The sequence below is a fragment of the Carya illinoinensis genome, chromosome 5 (genome assembly GCF_018687715.1).
Source record: "Carya illinoinensis cultivar Pawnee chromosome 5, C.illinoinensisPawnee_v1, whole genome shotgun sequence".
NCBI lineage: Eukaryota > Viridiplantae > Streptophyta > Magnoliopsida > Fagales > Juglandaceae > Carya > Carya illinoinensis.
Window position 1 is genome coordinate 20,143,482 of NC_056756.1, and position 18,520 is coordinate 20,162,001.

Here is an 18,520-nt window from a genome sequence, read left to right on the forward strand (position 1 = left end):
TTTTTATTTTATTTTTTTAATATCCTTAAACTTAAAAAAATAAAATAAAATTATAACATCATTAAAAACTTAAAAAAAAAAATCATAACATCATTAAAAAAAAATATCCTTAATCATTAAGTAAAAAAAAAATGTGTTCATATATATATATATATATAATATTTTATATTATAATTTATAACATAAAATTTTAATCTCAAATATGAACATTTGTTTGATTATATATTATTAATATAAAATATATATTAATTACATTTTATAATTTAATAAATTTTCAATATATTCCTTTTGATAAGTACATAAAATATTATATTTCACTTTAATTAACTAGTATACATTACTATACTAATGTATATTAGTATATTAATAACATTTTATGACCTAATACTAATACTACTAGTAATCCACTTTAAATCTATATATAAATAACTATATAAATGATTTTTTATGACACATTGATACTTGATTTAAAACGGACTAAACTGGATTGAAACTAATAAAAATAGATGTAATGATTTAGGAAGGTAATCTGTACAGTATCGGTTCTTGAAAATATAAAATCAGTGTATACTGGTTCAATTTCAAAATTTACCCAAAACCATATCGAACCGAATCAGCTACACCACTACGTACACATCAAAGAGTACTATAAATTTAGTTTCAAATATCTATCTTGCTTTCCCACTCTATCATAGAGATTAAGAAAAACAGTGCACAATCTTGCAAACAAAAACAGCGTGAGAAATGCGGATAAGTTGGCCGGTTGTCCCAATCCACAGAAAAGAATCAAATTCGCACGCTTTTGGTATGGTCAGATAGGCACAACCTTAACTAGTTTAGACAAATTGTCAACATTTTAGAAACACTATCCTTCTTCATTCCCAAAGTCCTAAACCTTGACCCCGTCGACACCGCCGAGCAAGTACGTCCAATTTCACACCTTTCTCACTCTTTCCACGTGGCATTCAAACCCACCTCGGACGTACGTGCCGGTGCCTACTCGTCCTCCTCAAATACAGTAATCCCCACATTTATTTATTTGATGCACATCTCACTAAACTCAATGTTTATAAGAATAAATATTGCTAGAGATCAGTCCAATTATTACATCTTGCCGTTGATTGTGAATTTGAACTATATATATGTATATATTATATTGTATTGGCTATTGCATCAGCTCAAGTTAGTTGGGACGGCCAGCTGAGAAAGGACCCCTTTTTACTATATTTGTTGGGGTGTGGGGTGGGAGCTGTATAGAAAGAGACTGCTGCTCACTCGACCTTCTTCCGTCCTTCCTTTGTTCTTCTCCTTATCTATCTTCGTCTTCTTCATCTTTTTGAAAGAGAAAAGAGACAAAAAAAAAAAAAAAAAAAAAAAGATAGAGAGTGAGTGATGGGCAATTGTCAGGCCATAGATGCAGCAGCCCTGGTAATACAACACCCAAGTGGTAAGATAGAGAGGATGTATTGGCCTATAAGCGCCAGTGAGGTTATGAAAACGAATCCCGGTCACTATGTTTCTTTGATCATCCCTTTGCCTGTACCTGAGGAAGAGAACAAGGAGAAGAAGACCGTCAAGTTCACCCGTGTAAAACTTCTCCGGCCAACTGATACCCTTGCTCTTGGCCATGCTTATCGGCTTGTCACTACTCAAGGTACTGTTTTTGCTCTATGTCATGAACTCAGACTTCTATTAGTTGGAGTGTCAGTACTAGTTGTTTTGCTTAAAATTAGCTTTAGATGTTTATTGCTGTTCGTAGAGGTCATGAAGGTGTTGCGGGCAAAAAAGCATGCCAAAACGAAGCAGCAGCAGCAAGAATCAGCTGGGAAGTCACAGACAGTGCCAGAGAAGCAGCGTTCAGGTTGTGAGGCAGAAGGGAAGTCAGATATGGAGAATACATCTAAGGTATCTTATATCTGTGCAAGCCTTTGAGCATCCAAGTTTTATTAGCTGTGCCTTCTTATTAAATATTATGATACATATGATAGAATATTTAAATACTGTGACAATCTCTGAGTTAGTGAACTGGCTGTAATCCAAAACCATGCCTGCTTGAATTATCTGTGTTTATGACAGCTAACATTATATGAGCTTGAAATCCTTCTTGTCGAAGTACCATTACATTCATTAGGTGGAAGGATGATTACATCAAGCACATATAGTTATGTCATCCAACTATATATATCACAATCATTTTGACATTAACAATAAGCGATCTAGTTAGCAGCATGGAAAATGACCAACTAAACTGGCAGAGGTTCTGCTGATGGTATATCCACAATAGTGCAGCAGCTGAATAAGAGATATTACCTGCATAAAGTACTCATCTTCATTTGAAAAGAAGCTGTTGTCATCCATCTGTACTGATCCTATAAACATGCCAAAACTTTCAGGTGATGAAACATGAAAGACAGCGAGTAAGGACACCATCAACGAACTCTGCAGTAATGAGATCAAAATTTTGGCGCCCCTCATTGCAGAGCATCTCTGAGGCAGGAAGCTGACTAGTAATTTCACCATTCAATTGTATAATGGCGTGTGTGACACGTGTTGGATAAAGTAATGGATTGCCACTTTCAAACCCTGATGATCCACATAGATGGACTCCCAAGATGAGCAGAAGGATTCCTCAAATCCATGAAGCTACCAAGATTTCCAATCCATCATCAACCACAGCTCCAAATTCAAATAATTTCTAGTGGGACAACATCCCACTGTGGATACAAAAGGGGCGCTTACTGTATTGAAAGTGATATTTTGAAATATATACAGAACTTGCCTCAACCTTTTCCTGTGAGTTCGTCCCAATGACCATGAGTTTAATTACAACATGGAATTTTGACTTTTAGAAATATAAAATTATGAAGAGAAATCAATTCGGTAGGTTGGAGTTCCAAACTTCCCAGTCCTGATCGACGTAGTTTTGTGCCCATAACAGGGATGCCCTTGCAGCCAAAGGTGCTCCAGGCAACTGTTTCTGCTTGAGAGCAACCAACATATTTGTGAAAGGCTCCACCAATAATGTCCCTGGTCCTCCATACTCCTTGTGCAAGAATTCACTAAATATCTGGCATCCAATTATGCACTAGTTACGTCAATAAACTCACGATAAATGCAAATTGAATTTGAATGTTCACTCGTAGCTCAAAGCATCGCACATACATATATAGCATTTCAGAATAATTCCTTTGGGCCAAACATACACAGAACGTTGGAAAATCTGATGCAAGCTGTCAAGAATATGGTGTTGATTTGTAGTTAGGTAACATATTTCTCTTTGGGGTCAATAATTGATTGAACTGTTTTCAAGTCAATCAAATGCCACGCTCCTAAAAGAAAGGGAACAGATGCTAGTTTATGTCAGCAGAATCAGTGCTGTCAAACAGTCACAAGTGAGACTAGGAGCAGTGTGATTTAAACAAGCTGCAATGACTACGAGACTTGGATTATGTGACAGATGGTGATGTGACCAGCATTCTCTATGAACCAAAAGAAATTTTATGGTAAGATAAAGTTAAACAGCCATAAGAGATCACATATAACTGGCATGTGATCGAAATGACAAAAGATACAAAATCTACTTTTTTTCTCAGTAGTGCATCCAACCAAATTTAATACTAAAGTCAATTTAAAAATTGGTAAGATGCCTATTGGAAATGCTTTGAACTAATTTCAACTCAAGCAAAAGCCAGGCTCGCTAAGAGAAAAGAAAGGGAACAAATGTCTGCTTATTTCAGCAGAATCAGTACCACGAGAATTATTATCCCAACTAAAGTTTTGAGCAATGTGATTTAAGCAAGCTGAGATGTCTTTAGGTTTAATTATGGCTCAAATGCTGATAATCACCAGAAGTTTCCATTAGCATAAGAAATATTTTTAGACAACATCCTGGGATTGAAATGACAAAGGGAACATACAAAATTTACTCTTTTTTTCCTCGACAGTGCATCCAACCAAATTTAAACTTGTGTCAATTTAAAATCTCAGTTTACTATTTGCTGTTAACGACCAGACACCCATTGCTTTCTTCCCATAAAGCACGACCAGGTTGCACATTATAGGGAATTAGTACCGAGTCTAAAATTTGTTTTCTTAAGTAGACTGATCCAACTATTTTAGGATTCATGTTTGTAGGATGTGCTTAACCATTTTCCATAGCAGTACACTAACACCCACACAAAAATCATGTCACATGAACTACTATGAAACCTGTAAGGTAATAACTGGCTAAAAAATAGGATCCACCATATGCTGCGGAGTATCTTTGCTTAGAGCAGCCAGCTTATATTTGTAATCTTTTATCCCAGAAGATGATTACAATAAAGATCAGAAAACTAGAAATTTCCTTAATCTCTCCTGTTTTGAATTTTAACAAAATCAAGAAATACTTTAGACTCAGTGGAAGGTCACAAAATATTGTCACTTCCAGAACTATATCCTCATGTTGGTACTTAATTCTCAATTGCCAACCAGTTCCCGAACAGCTTGGCTGACTGGTATAAACTCAACTTGAATCTGGGACGTCATTTATTAAGCTCATGAGCTGCTCGAATCCTAACTTAGCTCGGTTTTTTTGAGCTCATCCAAATATATACATATACGTATATCCCAGTAGCTGCATAAATATTAGAGATTTAGGTTACGTGAATAAATCTAGAAGTGCAATGTATTTTTATCAGCAAGCATAATGAATCAGCTAAATAAATTCATTTTATAATGTTTGCCTTTTTGTTTTGCTATTTGGAATAATTTGAAACTGGAATCTGAATCAATTTGAGCTTGAGCCAACACACACATATATTTGTCAAGCTTGAACAGTATTTACTTGGCTCTATATGAAATGATCTCGATCATCAAGGAGAGGATAGCATATTGCTGAAGTAATATAAAGGGTAATAAATGAAAATATGGTTAATTGTGCACTAGACTATGATGACTCAGTTTTTTTTTTCACTTCAAGCTGTGTATCACCCGATGTAGTATCTATTTTATATCTGTTAGGATATTACCATACTTATTCTAGAGTATATTCATAATATTTTAGTATGTATGGTAATATGACTTATTCTCTACCCTATTTAGTTAATTGAGTAAATCAATCAGCATCATTGATTTATTATATTTTTATTTTTTCTCTAGCTTTATTCACTTATAAATAGGGACATATATTATGTATTTAAGGACAACTGACAATAGCAAAGATATAGCTCTTAAATTCTCTCTTCCTCATTCTCTCTTCTCATTCTCCTTTTTTATTTTTATTTTCTACATGGTATCAGAGAATACCCGATCTTGGTATCTCTCATAGAATAGTTTGTGTCCGTGCTCCATCTTTTTGTCAGTAGACACATTCCTTCACTTTGCTATTTACATATTACACCACATCCAGTTTAATAGTCTTTTAGCACTTGATAGGTACGGTTCTTTAGATGCCAGTTACATCCCTTTTTCAATTTGATTTTTCTCATATCAGACCACCAACTGACTGTATGAGTTGTCGTTGGCATTTTGACATAAGAGTCACCGATTTCCTAGTGTCTCTTGTGGCATTTTTTTCCCATTCGTGATAAGTCTCATATTCAATGTGTTATTTTGTGTTATTTCCCGTTCATCACATGTTTTCCAGAGGCTTCTTATGCACTTAACATATCACAGTTCGTGATAAATCTCATAGGCTGCCCTCATTTTCATCATCAATCTCGTACATTGGTTTGTTTTTGCCCACCGTCCACTTGCCCCACGCACCACAGAGACACCTTTTGTCAGGTCGTCAGTTAGATCACCAGGTCTCATCCACTGAGTCTGGGGGGATGTTAGAATATTACCATACTTATTATAGAATATATTCATAATATTCTAATATGTATGGTAATACAACTTATTCTCTACCATATTTAGTTTATTGTATAAATAAACTAGTATCATTGATTTATTATATTTTCATTCTTTCTCTGGTCTCATTCACCTATAAATAGAGACCTATGTTATGTATTCAAGGATAATTGACAATAAAAATATGTAACCCTCAAAGTCTCTCACCCTTGTTTTCTCTTCTCCATCTCCCTTTCTATTATATTTTATTTTTTACAATATCATCTTGGAAAGCCAGAGCTTCAAATTTCATCATCACTTGCAAGAGAAGTTAACATTTTGGAACAATTCCATTATGATGGTGATTCCATTCATGATGTGTTTACAGAGACATGGAAAGATATCTCACAATTATACCTCCATAGTTATATGCTCCGTTTGGATGCTAAGAGTATCTTGGATCATTTGTGAATGGTAGTGAAATAGTAGTGAACTGTTTGTACACAGTAATAAAGTAGTTTGAGAATATCTGAGAACAATTATGTTCTCAAACAAGCACCTATAGAACTTTTCACGACTTATTTCTTAGATCTTTTTCAGGAGTCTTGTAGCAAAATCGATTATCGACAATGTCCTTCATTCGGACGTTTTTTCAAGTAGTTAGTGTTTAAGTACTTCTAAATTCAAGAGAAGCATGATCGGGAATCCAAAAACATGATCATACGCTCATGTGTATTAATGCAACAGGCACCCACTTCTAATTTATCTCAGATAACCAGAAAAACGCCAGGGGAGCATTCAATCTCCAAAGAGACCGATTTTATCTCATAATATCATTGCAAGCTGATTAACGGCCAGCACCGATTGATACTTTGAAAGAAACACCAAAGAAATCAATTGCTAAAAATAACAGACACCCACTCACAATAATAACCTGAATATTGGGGCACATAAAGTAGAAGATCAGTACCTCTGTACAGACATCTATAACCTCATTAAGGTTATCCCCGAATGTATCCTTGTCCTTCAAAAGCTTCCTCAGAAGCTCAGACCTGAACTTCTGTGTCTCCTGCAACAGTACGCAACACGTAAGAAACAATAAAACCCACATAAATATACACCCGAGACATGTAGGTACGTACAGCTACAGCGAATTCTGGAATGGGGTCCGGGTACGTGTACTTGTGTGGCGGCGAGGCTCGGGGATGTTTTGCTAAGGTGAATTGGGAGAAGGGTTTCGAATGGCGGAAGCGTAGGATACGGACTGGGGTGAGCAAGAGAGGAGTGTTAGACGGTTGGATGGCGGAAATGAGTGCAGGGTTGAAGAAAAGAGAGGAGTAGTAGAGGGCCATTCGGAATTTGGTAGTGAAGTGTAGAATAAGCAGCGTGCCCTTCTCTGTAATGCTACAACTGCGCTGGCTCTCCAGGTTCCAACGGTCATATTAGGATAAAAGTGATACACGTGTCCCATTGCTCCGCTCACTAGAAAATATTAATTTTTGAAAGAATTTTGCCAAAGTGCTACGTCGCAGAGGATTTCTACCTCTACCGATCAATTAATTTTTTTTTTTACTTTTTCTTTCCATTTTTTTAACTGTTTAGATATTTTTTTTTAAAAAAATCACATATTCATTTAAAAATACTTAACTAATCACTAAGTAAAAAAAAATTAAAATTAAAAATTAAATAAAAAAATTTCGGTAGAAGATTTCGAATCCTCTATAAAGATAGTGTTTTCCTTTATGAAATACAGGTTGATGCAAAACACACTAAAGCTCTTATAATTTAAAAAAAAAAAAGAAGTTAAAATATCAATATATTTTAGTATAATTTGTACCAAACGCTTCCACATTTACGATATATTAATGGGTTAAAAATTAGATTTATAAATAATTTTTTAAAATATTAAATAGAAGGGACAGGAGAGCCCCATAACTACTGAAAAATGTAGAAAAAAAAGGAAAGATAAGCACACGGAGATTCTCATAGGAGGAGTAAGGGACATTTACTGAAAATAGAGATTGTTGATGTCGTATTTCGTAGTTCAAGTAACTCTGCAATGTATCGATTTGTTCCTACAAAATTAGAGGAATGAGGACTCAGAGTGGTCAGAAACACTTCCAATACTTAAGTTAGTTCGAATTTTCAGTCTTTGATTTAGATAGCTCAAACGAGAGTGCTTAAAATGTTTTTTGACCCTGCGAGGGGGGTATATATACCTAATAGAGGTGGTTTTTGGGCAAGTTAATTGTAGTGATGTCGCTCCGTACTCAAGTCGTGCTCTCTTACAACATTCTGCCAAGATACAAGTCACCCATGTCTAATCATGGCAACCGCTATCAGTCCAGGATTCATGTCGTGGCATGTCTGTCTTCGATCTTCATTAAATACAACGTGGTCTTGGCTTGGTGTGCCCACTTTCCAAGTCTATCTAGCCATTGGTGTCTAGGGACCAGGGTTGTCCTTGACATTGTGTATATGGATTGTTGGCCAATAGAGGTGTCAAACCTTCTGACTTAGGTGTCCACGTCCCATGCATGCTACTTTGCTACTTCTTTCTAGGTTGACTTTGCCCTTTTCGACTTGGCTCATCCTATCATTTTATACCTATTTCCTATTGTCGAGCTACCCTTAAGACTTATTTATGCCTAGTGGGCTGGACCTGCATGGTTTGGCGTGACATTGGGAGCGGCCTCCCTCGTAGAGATGATAGAGAGGCAAAGGAGGATGGCAAGATTAAGCAAAAAGGATTTTTGCAAAGGGAAAATATTCTGACCTACCCATCTGATAAACCCCAAATAACAACCCTCCAATGGGTGAATGCCAAATAGGCTTTCCATCTTAGTCCCATGTGCCTGTAGCTTAGATGAAACCCCACGAAACTGGAAGCCCCTAGTCTCCCGTCTCCCGCCTCCCCCCCCCCTCCATCTCCCATCCTCTCGCACGAAAGCCCCTCTCCCAATCATCTCACACGAAAACCACCCCCTCTCCACCAATCCTCTTCTTAGACTAGATCAGAAACCTAGTGACTCTCATCACTCGAAACCACTGAATCAGCCGTGACCCAGCCTTCCTCAACAAACTTCTTCATCTCTGAGAACATAATTCTAATCTCAGCCTCCATTTGATGACGATGTTAGGACAACGACGACAACTCCTTCAACTTGTCGTAACCTATCACTCCAAGGCTAGGTCACTCAACGACTATTTCCTCAAACCGCACCAACTCATCACTTGACAGCAACAATGGCGAATTCTTCAGTCTGGACTAATCTGGGAAATCTCCCTTTTGAATTTTATTTTTATACTTGTTGAGTAATATATAAAAAACCGTTTGCTGGTGGAGTCAATGAGCTAAGTGAGTGTAAAGAATCAATAGAATGTCTATGAAGAGTAGAGGAATGGGCGGAGGAGAGTTAGCTAAAAATGTTATGCCTCGGAACTGGGTTCTTTTGCTATGCTTAGGCAGCTTCTATGTTGGAATGCTCTTCACTGACATGTATTTTTTCATCAATGGGTTTCGGTTTGGTGGGCAATGGAGCTTTCTGGGGGAGAAAGAGCTTCATGGGGGCAACAGAGCTTGGTGGTGCAAAGACATTTTCTGGTTGTAGAGGCCTGGTTTGGTGCGGTAGTGGTCTGGATTTGGTGCAGCGGCATACTAGTTTGAAGAAGAAGATGAAGTTCATACCTTCTCTGAACTTTTCTTCATATAATCAGATGAGACCAATTTTAGTGTGTATAGTATAAGACTTCATATGTGTCTTGTTTTCATTGGGGGCTGTTAAAAGCCCAAAGTCAGCCCAACCGGCCAGAAGCAGAACTCTTTTGCCAAATACATTTGTCTAAAAAGAGTTGCACTGCAAAATTACATTTTTTTGGAATAATTATAAAAGACAAATGCATTGGAATAATTTATACAAATGAAATAAGAGTTATTGAAGTATTTTCTGTTAAAATAAGCATCAAGTCATTTGTATTTTGACCAATCACATCATATTAGTGTACAGATTAGTGCACAATTATGCTTGCAACTATATTTTTCCATTTTGAAACATTATATTTGATAATTCACAAAATTGATAGGAATTCCAACTCGGACTATGTAAAAACAGAGAATTACTTCGGAAGCTTGCACATGAGTAGCACAAGCCACTAGCTCTGGCGTTACTTCAGAACTTAATATCAACATGGGCCGGCCCATCTTATTGGGCTAAAAGTTTAATCTGAAGCCTGGAGCTAAAAAAACATTAAAATTCTCATCTTGTCGGGTCGGTTCTTCTCCGGTTTCTCTCTGGAGTTTCAAACTTCCTTCGGTTTTCCACTCTCTTCCAGTTCTTCTCCTCCTTTATTCATCTTATTTTTCTCTCCCCTTTTCGGTTTCTCTCCATCTCTCTTCTGTTCTGATATTTTTTTTGTTCTCTCCCGGCTCTGCTTCATCCGTCTCCTGCTGCTCTTCCTTCGCTAGCTCCTTCGTCGGTTGCAAAATAAACTCGAAACCGAAGCCCCTTCGGTGACCTGGTATTTTCTCTTCCCCAGTTGAATTTCGTTTCCCACGTGTTCTCTCCCTCTCTTTCTCAAATGTTTCGTGCTCTAACTCTAGCTATTTCTCTCTGGCAGATTCGGCTTCCGCAGTACCTTTCTTGCATCTCTCACAGATTATTGCAAGGTTCGTTATAGTCATCCTTCACAGATTATTGCAAGGGTTTTCTCTCCCTGCCTTACTTTCTTTCCATTCTTGTTCTGGTTTTCGCCTTTTGTTCTTGCGTTGAACAACTGAACAAGTAGTTTTCGTTTACGGGTTTGTTCTATAGTGTGAAGGGTTTGTGATTCGGGTTATTTTTCCAATGTTGATCTCTTGAGGTTTGAGGTAACACTCATGGATACTCTGTTTCGTAATTTTGTAAATGTTTGTTTGTTTGTTTTTGTTTTTTTTTTTTTTTTTCAATTTCCAGTTTTGATTATTACAGTTTCGAAATTGAAGATTTTTCTCCTCCCACGGTAGTTGTATTTTTATTTTGTTTTCTTTGGCCCGTGTTTGGTCTGTTTCAACACTCATAGATGCTCTGTTTCATGGTTTTGTATTTTTATTACAGTTTCGTAATTTTTTAAATTTGGTCTGTTTCTGCATGGCATCGTGTTGAATGACTCATTGTTAGAGAGCTACTCTGAAGTTATCACATGCTACTTTGATGCTACATTGCCTGTACTTTGTTGTGATTTTGTTTTGGTTTTTCTTTTGCTTATACAAAATGATTGAACTTAGCATCTGGGTTGAGAAAATCTACTTTAGAACATTTAATCCAGTGCTTAGTGTGTTCTTGTTTGGTTTCAAAGTATTTCTCTTTGTACTCTGTCAGATTTACTTCTATGATGTTGTAGGATGTTTGATTCATGTGTTTTATTAAGAATTCTTTTTGTTTGAGATGGTTCATGTCTTTTGTCTTCATTCTTTTATTTATTTATATCACTATTATAGCATGTTTGCTACTTATCCAAGAAAAAACTATGTCACTGTCTTTGTAAATGTGATTTCTCCCTACCAGCTCAGCCTCTAATCGTGTATGCCATAATAAAAGCATGACCAATAAGAGATTTAAAACTAAAAATCACATTTAACAGCAACAAAAGGAGTGATGAATTTGAAAAACATTAGTTTGCTGCTGGAATTGTCAATTATGTATTTGGGCGTCTAAGTTTGCAGCTGAAAAAGCATTAGTTCACAAAATTCATATTATTGGAATCATTAGTTTTTGATATTTTGGACTGACCATTTGAGAAGCATTAGTTTGCTGCTGGAAGTGTGGGTCTGAATTTGAAAAAGCATTAGTTTGCCGGAAGTATGGCTTTAAAAATCTCTCTTACCATTTTTACTCTATGTAGAGCAACGTATTGTGTTGGGTGAAATTTGTGACTGCATATATGCTGCTGTTATATTTTGTGATAATGTGGTGATAGTGGGACTGCAGTCTATTGTTTACTTTGAGAAGTCTTGTTTACTGAACAGAACATTAAGCAGTCTATTGTTTACGTTGAGAAGTCAGCCGACTTCTTCCAAAATGAAGAAGTTAGAACTTCTGTGCAAGTAGAAAGTAGCACAATTTGTTGCTCAATTGGAGATGCTGAATTTATAGATTGTTGGATTGTGAAAATGAAAATGGTTGTTGGAGATTATGAAAATGAATATAAAAAAGTATTTAAACAAATAAAAAATGCATTAAAAATAGATAAAAAGTAAAAAATAATAATATTTTATTTATATAGAGAGTGCAATGGCTAATCCAATGTTGAGTTCAAGTTTTGAGTGATTAGCCAAAATCCAAAAAGTGACATATTAGCCAAATTTGACTTTAGCTATGGCTAATCCAATGAGGATGCTCGTAGATGTACCAATCTCTCTTCCAGTTCTATTCCATTAGGTTTTCCAATAAGTTTAGGGATTTATATTTTTAACAATTTTCTTTCTTATTTGATTTGTTTTTAATTTCAGGGAAAAGCCTTGAATATTTAGTTCTGCTTGGGCTTCTTCTCTTGGAGTTTGAAATCATGGTTAGTATTTTTTGTTATTTTAATCATTTAATTCATTGTGTTTACTCGTTTATTTCATTGTTCAGTTTTTCCTGTACTTAAAAATTGTTCTTTTAATCTATCTTACATATTTTAAACGAAAGCCACTTTTGATAACGAGGATTTTAAGAACTTCAGAGCTCATCTTAGTTTGGAGAAATTAAGTCATGGCAATTTTCATGGGATGAGATAAAAATTCTGATGTTTTGCTTATTGGGTTTTGGACTTGGGGTGTTGTAGAATAAGTTAGTATGAGGTGAACTTCATGATCATTTTGTTTATCATAGCTTGTTTGATTTAGTTTGTTTTGCCATTTTTTTGGCATTCTTAGGGCCTTGTTCTTATGCCTCAAAATCAAACATGTTTTAAGCCATTTCATGTTCTTTTGTGGTGTATGGGCTATAATTTTTACTTATTTCCTAGAGTATGCTGCGGTCATGAAATTGGGATACGTTTCAATATGTAACCTTATCTACACTAGCTGCGCTTAAGAGATGGAAGTGAGTGATCTCTCTTTTAGTTTTATTCAATCATTTGTTATTACATTGCAAGGTGGCCAGGTTCTTGTGGGATGATAATTTTGGCATGGATTATGCCTAGAAGGGGGATGGATATTTTTGAGTGTTGGAGAGGTCTTAGGGGTATTATTTAAATCCCTACTGTGTGGAAAATGATTCCTCTTTGTACTATGTGGTGTTTGTGGAATGTGGACGTTGAGAAATGGTTGGTGTTTTGAAAATTGGGAGCACTTTTTGGATGAACGTAAGAGATTCTTTTTCAACACGCTATTATCTTGGGCTTGCTTCTGTCATTGATTGTAACGGGCTAGTTTTCATAATTTACTTGTATCCATTTGTAGTTGCTAGCTGTTGTTTGGTGTATTCTTTGTATACTTCATGGGCTACACCATCTTATAAAAGTGACCAGGCTTAGATGAAGCTAATAAAATTTTATTTTACCAATAAAATAGAAGGTATTCCTTGGTGAAATTGAAGAGTGGGGATATAAGCATATATCGGACAGAGTATATGCCATGTTCTTGTCCAAGTGTGCAGCTTATATGGTAGAAACCTTTTTAAGCAATTTCATCCCTTATTGTCCATGCCTTTTCACATAGATATCTGGATATCCTTGGGTTGTTTTCCAAGAAATCTGTCACTCTGTGGTTGATATTCTTAATTGAAAGAATACAACGGCAGTGCACTTTAGATAGTTTTTTTCACTTCTAATAACATGTGTACCATGTTGTGTGATTGACAAGGTTGTTTGTACGAAACAAGGTGGTTGGTGAAATGCTTATAAAAGGTTCAATGTTTCAATTGCATGGCATGTTATTTTTTCTTTCGTGGGTTGGGTATTTTTCTCTTTTCTTTTATGGGGTGTGGAGTTAGGGAGTGCTGCTGAATACGGTAATGTCATTCACCATGGTTTGTCACAACTCAGTTGGTCGTGATTACACAGGACTATTGATGATCTATTTTTTCTGGGTTTCTATCATAGAATCTCATATAAATATGCAGGGGACTCCTTGAACTTGAATAGTTTTTCTTTCTTTTGAAAATTATCATTTTTATTCCCAGATACTTAGAATTGTTAATTTTAGTTTCAATCTTTACTTATTGTTGGTTGATTGCAGGCAACCCTGGCTGATTCTTTCCTTGCAGACCTTGATGAACTATCTGACAATGAAGCTGATGTTATTGTGAGTTTTTTTGTTGTGTAAATTACATATCATTGAGTTTGTGAAGGATTTTTGGTAATATTTTTCAGCCTAGGCAACATGTGTAAATGTGCTCTTATCTTCTTGCAGGAGGAAGAAGATGTTGATGCTGGAAATATGGAAGAAGATGTTGATGGGGAAATGGCAGACATAGAAAATCTTAACTATGATGATCTGGATAGTGTTTCAAAATTGCAGAAAACCCAGAGATATGTTGATATTATGCAGGTTAATCCTTATCTTGCATGCACTTCGATTTTGACAAGGGCATGTGCCATGTGCCATGTGCTTTTATGTTTATGTTGCAGAGTTTGTTCTACCCTTCTTTTTTCCTCTTTTTCCTCAATCAATTTAATATGATCAGTTCTATGGTGGAACATGTTTGCTTTAGATCCCTCTTCTTTGGGAGATACAGTGTGGTCTTTTATTTCTTCCTCTTCTGTTTTTTTTTTTTTTTTTTTGTTTGATCTTGTTCTTCTCTTTGTGCCTTGCTAAGTTTTCTTGCATGGTTAGGTTTATAATTTTAATGTTCTCTATGCTCAGATCATTGCAGTGGATATGTGTATTGTGTTTGATGTAATGGTTAATAGTGTGTTTGATTTGCAGAAAGTGGAAGATGCACTCCAAAAAGGCTCTGATATCTCAAATCTTGGGATGGTTTTGGAAGATGATCCTGAATATCAGCTGATTGTGGACTGTAATGCGTTGTCAGTTGATATTGAGAATGAAATCATTATTATCCACAATTTTATTCGTGACAAGTACAGGTTGAAATTTCCAGAGCTTGAATCACTTGTGCATCACCCAATTGATTATGCACGTGTTGTTAAGAAAATTGGGAATGAAATGGACTTGACCCTGGTTGATCTGGAAGGGCTATTACCATCAGCTATTATTATGGTCGTATCTGTTACAGCATCAACTACAAGTGGCAAGCCTCTTCCTGAAGAAATTCTTGATAAGACCATTGATGCATGTGATCGAGCTCTTACTCTAGATGCAGCAAAGAAAAAAGTCCTCGACTTTGTAGAAAGTCGAATGGGATATATTGCACCAAATCTTTCTACTATTGTTGGGAGTGCTGTTGCAGCTAAACTTATGGGGACTGCTGGTGGTCTTGCTGCATTGGCTAAGATGCCTGCATGTAATGTTCAGCTTCTTGGTGCTAAGAAAAAGAACCTTGCTGGGTTTTCCACTGCAACATCGCAATTTCGTGTCGGCTATATTGAGCAAACGGAGATATTTCAATCTACACCCCCTTCTTTGAGGATGCGTGCTTGTCGGCTCTTGGCTTCCAAGTCAACACTTGCAGCAAGAGTAGATTCCACGAGAGGAGATCCATCAGGGAACAACGGAAGAGCCTTACGGGAAGAGATCCGTAAGAAAATTGAGAAGTGGCAAGAGCCTCCTCCTGCAAAGCAACCCAAACCACTTCCAGTGCCTGATTCTGAGCCTAAAAAGAAGAGAGGTGGTCGTCGACTGAGGAAGATGAAGGAAAGGTAGTGCAGTTCTTTAATTCCTTTCTTCAGCTTAATTTATTTTCCAGATTTTAAAATGAATCAAACTTTATGTAACACTTCTCATATTTCGTGCTCCAGATATGCAATAACAGACATGAGGAAACTCGCAAATAGGATGCAATTTGGTGTACCTGAAGAGAGTTCTTTAGGTATGGTGTTGTCTTCAAGCATATTTGAATTTTAAGTATTGCTGATTTGAAATTAGATTATTTCTAATATGCACGATGTTATAATATTTGGTTTATAGTATGTACAATCGCTCTAATTAAACCCAAAAATATATTTATCGCATCCAAGCCCTACTGTTTTTTAAATATGGAGTGTTCATTTTCAAGTTATGTTCCTGAATTCTGTACCTCTTATTTATCTATTTTAAAAGTGGTTTTCAGGGTGGAGGCAGGTTATCTCTACTTGTTAGCATATTTCCTGGTGTATCTACTATGATATAATTTTCATTGGGTATCTGTAAATACTGTCTGATTTTGTAACACCAGAGGCTATTTTGCCGTTTATCAATATCCTTTTTATATTCCTTTCTTACTGTATTATGCTCCTGGATGGTAGGGGATGGACTGGGAGAGGGTTACGGAATGCTTGGTCAGGCTGGGAGTGGCAAGCTGCGTGTATCAGTTGGTCAGAGCAAACTTGCTGCAAAAGTTGCCAAGAAGTAAGTTTTCAACTGCTGCTCTGAATTGCAGTATGTTTTTGTTCTCTGGCCGTGCTACTAGACCGACGAGCTTATTAGTAATTTCTTCCTTTTGTAGATGTAGTATGTGTCGAATTCTTGTTTCTATTTCAGTTGAGCATTCTATCAGCTAAATCTCAACATCAAGCTTGCCTCTTAATCTCTATGGGCTACTTAATGCTTTCAGGTTTAAGGAAAAGCCTTACGGAAGCAGTGGTGCTTCCTCTGGATTGACGTCAAGTTTAGCATTTACCCCTGTGCAGGTTGGTATTACTTCTTACCTCCCCATGAACCCTCTATGAGATGTACAAGTTTCTTGACCATGAAGCGTATTTTAGAAGCCCAAATTGATCATACATCATGATAGTGTTCCTTGACATGCTTACTTTCATCTTCTCCCTTTAAGTTCTATTTTTGAAGATGGTATAACGGTTTGTAATTGAATTGGATTAGGATCCCTAGAGTTCCTAACCGAACTCTCGGGCTTAAGAGTGTAAGAGAGAGAGAAACATGAAGTGAATCTCCATATCATTTATAGCTGCCTGAGAAAATTTCTCAGGGGATCTCTCTATCTGGTTGAATTAGAGGGATGGGTTTCCTCTTCATTTGGTTTGAACTGGACAGGGGTCAGTTCATGGTGTGGACTTATTCCAACAAAGACTCAAGAGTGTGGAAACAGCCCGACAGGCTCTACGGTTTCGTCCGATAGACAACCCGTTCAACCCGCATCTAATTTCACCCGGAATTTATCGGGTCGATTGGATCGGATCTATCGGCCGGATCGGGTCCTTCACGTTTTCTGCACAGGCCTATTTATAAGAGGTGCAACTCAAAAAAAGAAAAGAGGTTGAATTCAGTTATGGTCGTTATTGTAAGTTAGCCACAGGCTTCCGGAATGCAAGCTGTTTACTAAATTTGCCCAGGTACAGGGTGCCTGGGCAAATTTTCTTGAAATTTATTTTTGAGCTAGCAATTTAGATGTATATATGGTCCATTCCTTGGCAGATGCTCAAGCTCTCTTTTACTAAATCTGTCGCCTGATCTTTTGTTAATGGTATCAATCTCCATTTTCTCTCTACAGGGGATAGAACTCTCAAATCCACAGGCTCATGCACACCAACTTGGCAGCGGAACTCAAAGCACATACTTTTCCGAGACAGGAACATTTTCAAAGATCAAGCGGACATGAATCTTCATCTGTTCATCCCTCCTTGCCAGTCTTGAGTACATTGAATGATGCTACTTTGAGGGACCCTGAAAGTGTTCAACACATATCTTTATAAGGAACTCTTGCTGTAAGATCCTTAGACCCAGATCGCTTTTAAGCATTAGTCAGCATTAATTATGAATCTTGAATCGCACGGATTTTTTTTTTCCCGTTTGGCGAGATTGAGTGATGACAAGCAGGAGGTGGGCTTGGAAGCAGCCATCCCAGAAGCCATACATGAGTAAATAAGGCAAGGGGCGTTATTTGGCTCCTGCAAAGCGAATGAAGGGGTGGTAATTGGTCTAGCTACAGTGACCACAAAACATGACCTCCAATCCCAAATTACTGTAGCCGAAAGTCATATCCTTTTAAAGTTGCATAATCTAATGTAGGCTATTTTTGAGGTCTATTAGTCAAACTTCTCATTGGATTTGCATTTACATAAAATCCAATGAGGATGGGGACGGCTAGCTAGCCAATTTCAGCTAGAATTAGATTCAAGCACGAATCGACATAACAACATATCCATTTGAAAGTAATTTACTTGTCCATTTGTAAGTAATTTCATTGGGGGTTATATATTATAACGAACACTAGCCGTCAAAATAAATAGGAGGGTAGTCTTTTTTGTTTTTAATAATTTTTAATAAATTTATTATTCATGTTATTCATTAAATGAGATATACACTAAAATTTAAGTTGAAATTGGGTCGAGATAAACCAATTAAGCGACACGTAACACATCCAACACATTCAATTTCCCAAACTATATATTCATGAAAATGTTAGATATTTGACATGAACTATATTAATGGCAGGCACTATATATATAAATGGTAAGTAATAAATGACATCTACTATATATAAATGGTAAGTAATAAATAACATACGATGGCTTGCTAAATCTGTCTTCTAAGTGCAGAAGTTATTAAAGTAGTACATAGATGAGTTTCAAGGTCATTTTTATAGGGACAACAATATTTATGAAAAGTATGAATATAATGAGTTGTGTT

The 18,520-nt window shown here is 36.5% G+C and overlaps 3 protein-coding genes across 5 annotated transcripts; 2 read left to right on the forward strand and 1 right to left on the reverse strand.

Moving 5' to 3' along the window:
• Window positions 1-1,178: 1,178 nt before the first annotated feature.
• On the forward strand, window positions 1,179-2,797 carry LOC122310797. Its single transcript, XM_043124943.1, has 3 exons — window positions 1,179-1,654; window positions 1,760-1,905; window positions 2,394-2,797. Exons 1-3 carry the CDS (start codon window positions 1,393-1,395, stop codon window positions 2,502-2,504), a joined length of 519 nt encoding a protein of 172 aa, XP_042980877.1. The 5' UTR covers window positions 1,179-1,392; the 3' UTR covers window positions 2,505-2,797.
• On the reverse strand, window positions 2,018-7,235 carry LOC122310798 (protein PLASTID REDOX INSENSITIVE 2, chloroplastic-like). Its single transcript, XM_043124944.1, has 3 exons — window positions 6,954-7,235; window positions 6,782-6,880; window positions 2,018-3,067 (listed from the first exon to the last, which is right to left on the reverse strand). Exons 1-3 carry the CDS (start codon window positions 7,161-7,163, stop codon window positions 2,873-2,875), a joined length of 504 nt encoding a protein of 167 aa, XP_042980878.1. The 5' UTR covers window positions 7,164-7,235; the 3' UTR covers window positions 2,018-2,872.
• Window positions 7,236-10,080: 2,845 nt separating this feature from the next.
• LOC122310792 (U4/U6 small nuclear ribonucleoprotein Prp31 homolog) lies at window positions 10,081-17,649 on the forward strand. 3 transcript variants are annotated; one of them, XM_043124933.1, is made up of 10 exons: window positions 10,081-10,329; window positions 10,429-10,477; window positions 12,299-12,357; window positions 14,012-14,077; window positions 14,186-14,323; window positions 14,702-15,594; window positions 15,694-15,764; window positions 16,180-16,282; window positions 16,488-16,563; window positions 17,382-17,649. In XM_043124933.1, the coding sequence occupies exons 3-10, from the start codon at window positions 12,355-12,357 to the stop codon at window positions 17,487-17,489; spliced, it is 1,458 nt and encodes a 485-aa protein (XP_042980867.1). In that variant the 5' UTR covers window positions 10,081-10,329; window positions 10,429-10,477; window positions 12,299-12,354; the 3' UTR covers window positions 17,490-17,649. The 3 variants fall into 3 exon arrangements, with proteins under 3 accessions (XP_042980867.1, XP_042980869.1, XP_042980868.1); XM_043124935.1 differs by lacking the exon at window positions 12,299-12,357; XM_043124934.1 differs by lacking the exons at window positions 10,081-10,329; window positions 10,429-10,477 and adding an exon at window positions 10,565-10,678.
• The last annotated feature ends 871 nt before the right edge of the window (window positions 17,650-18,520 follow it).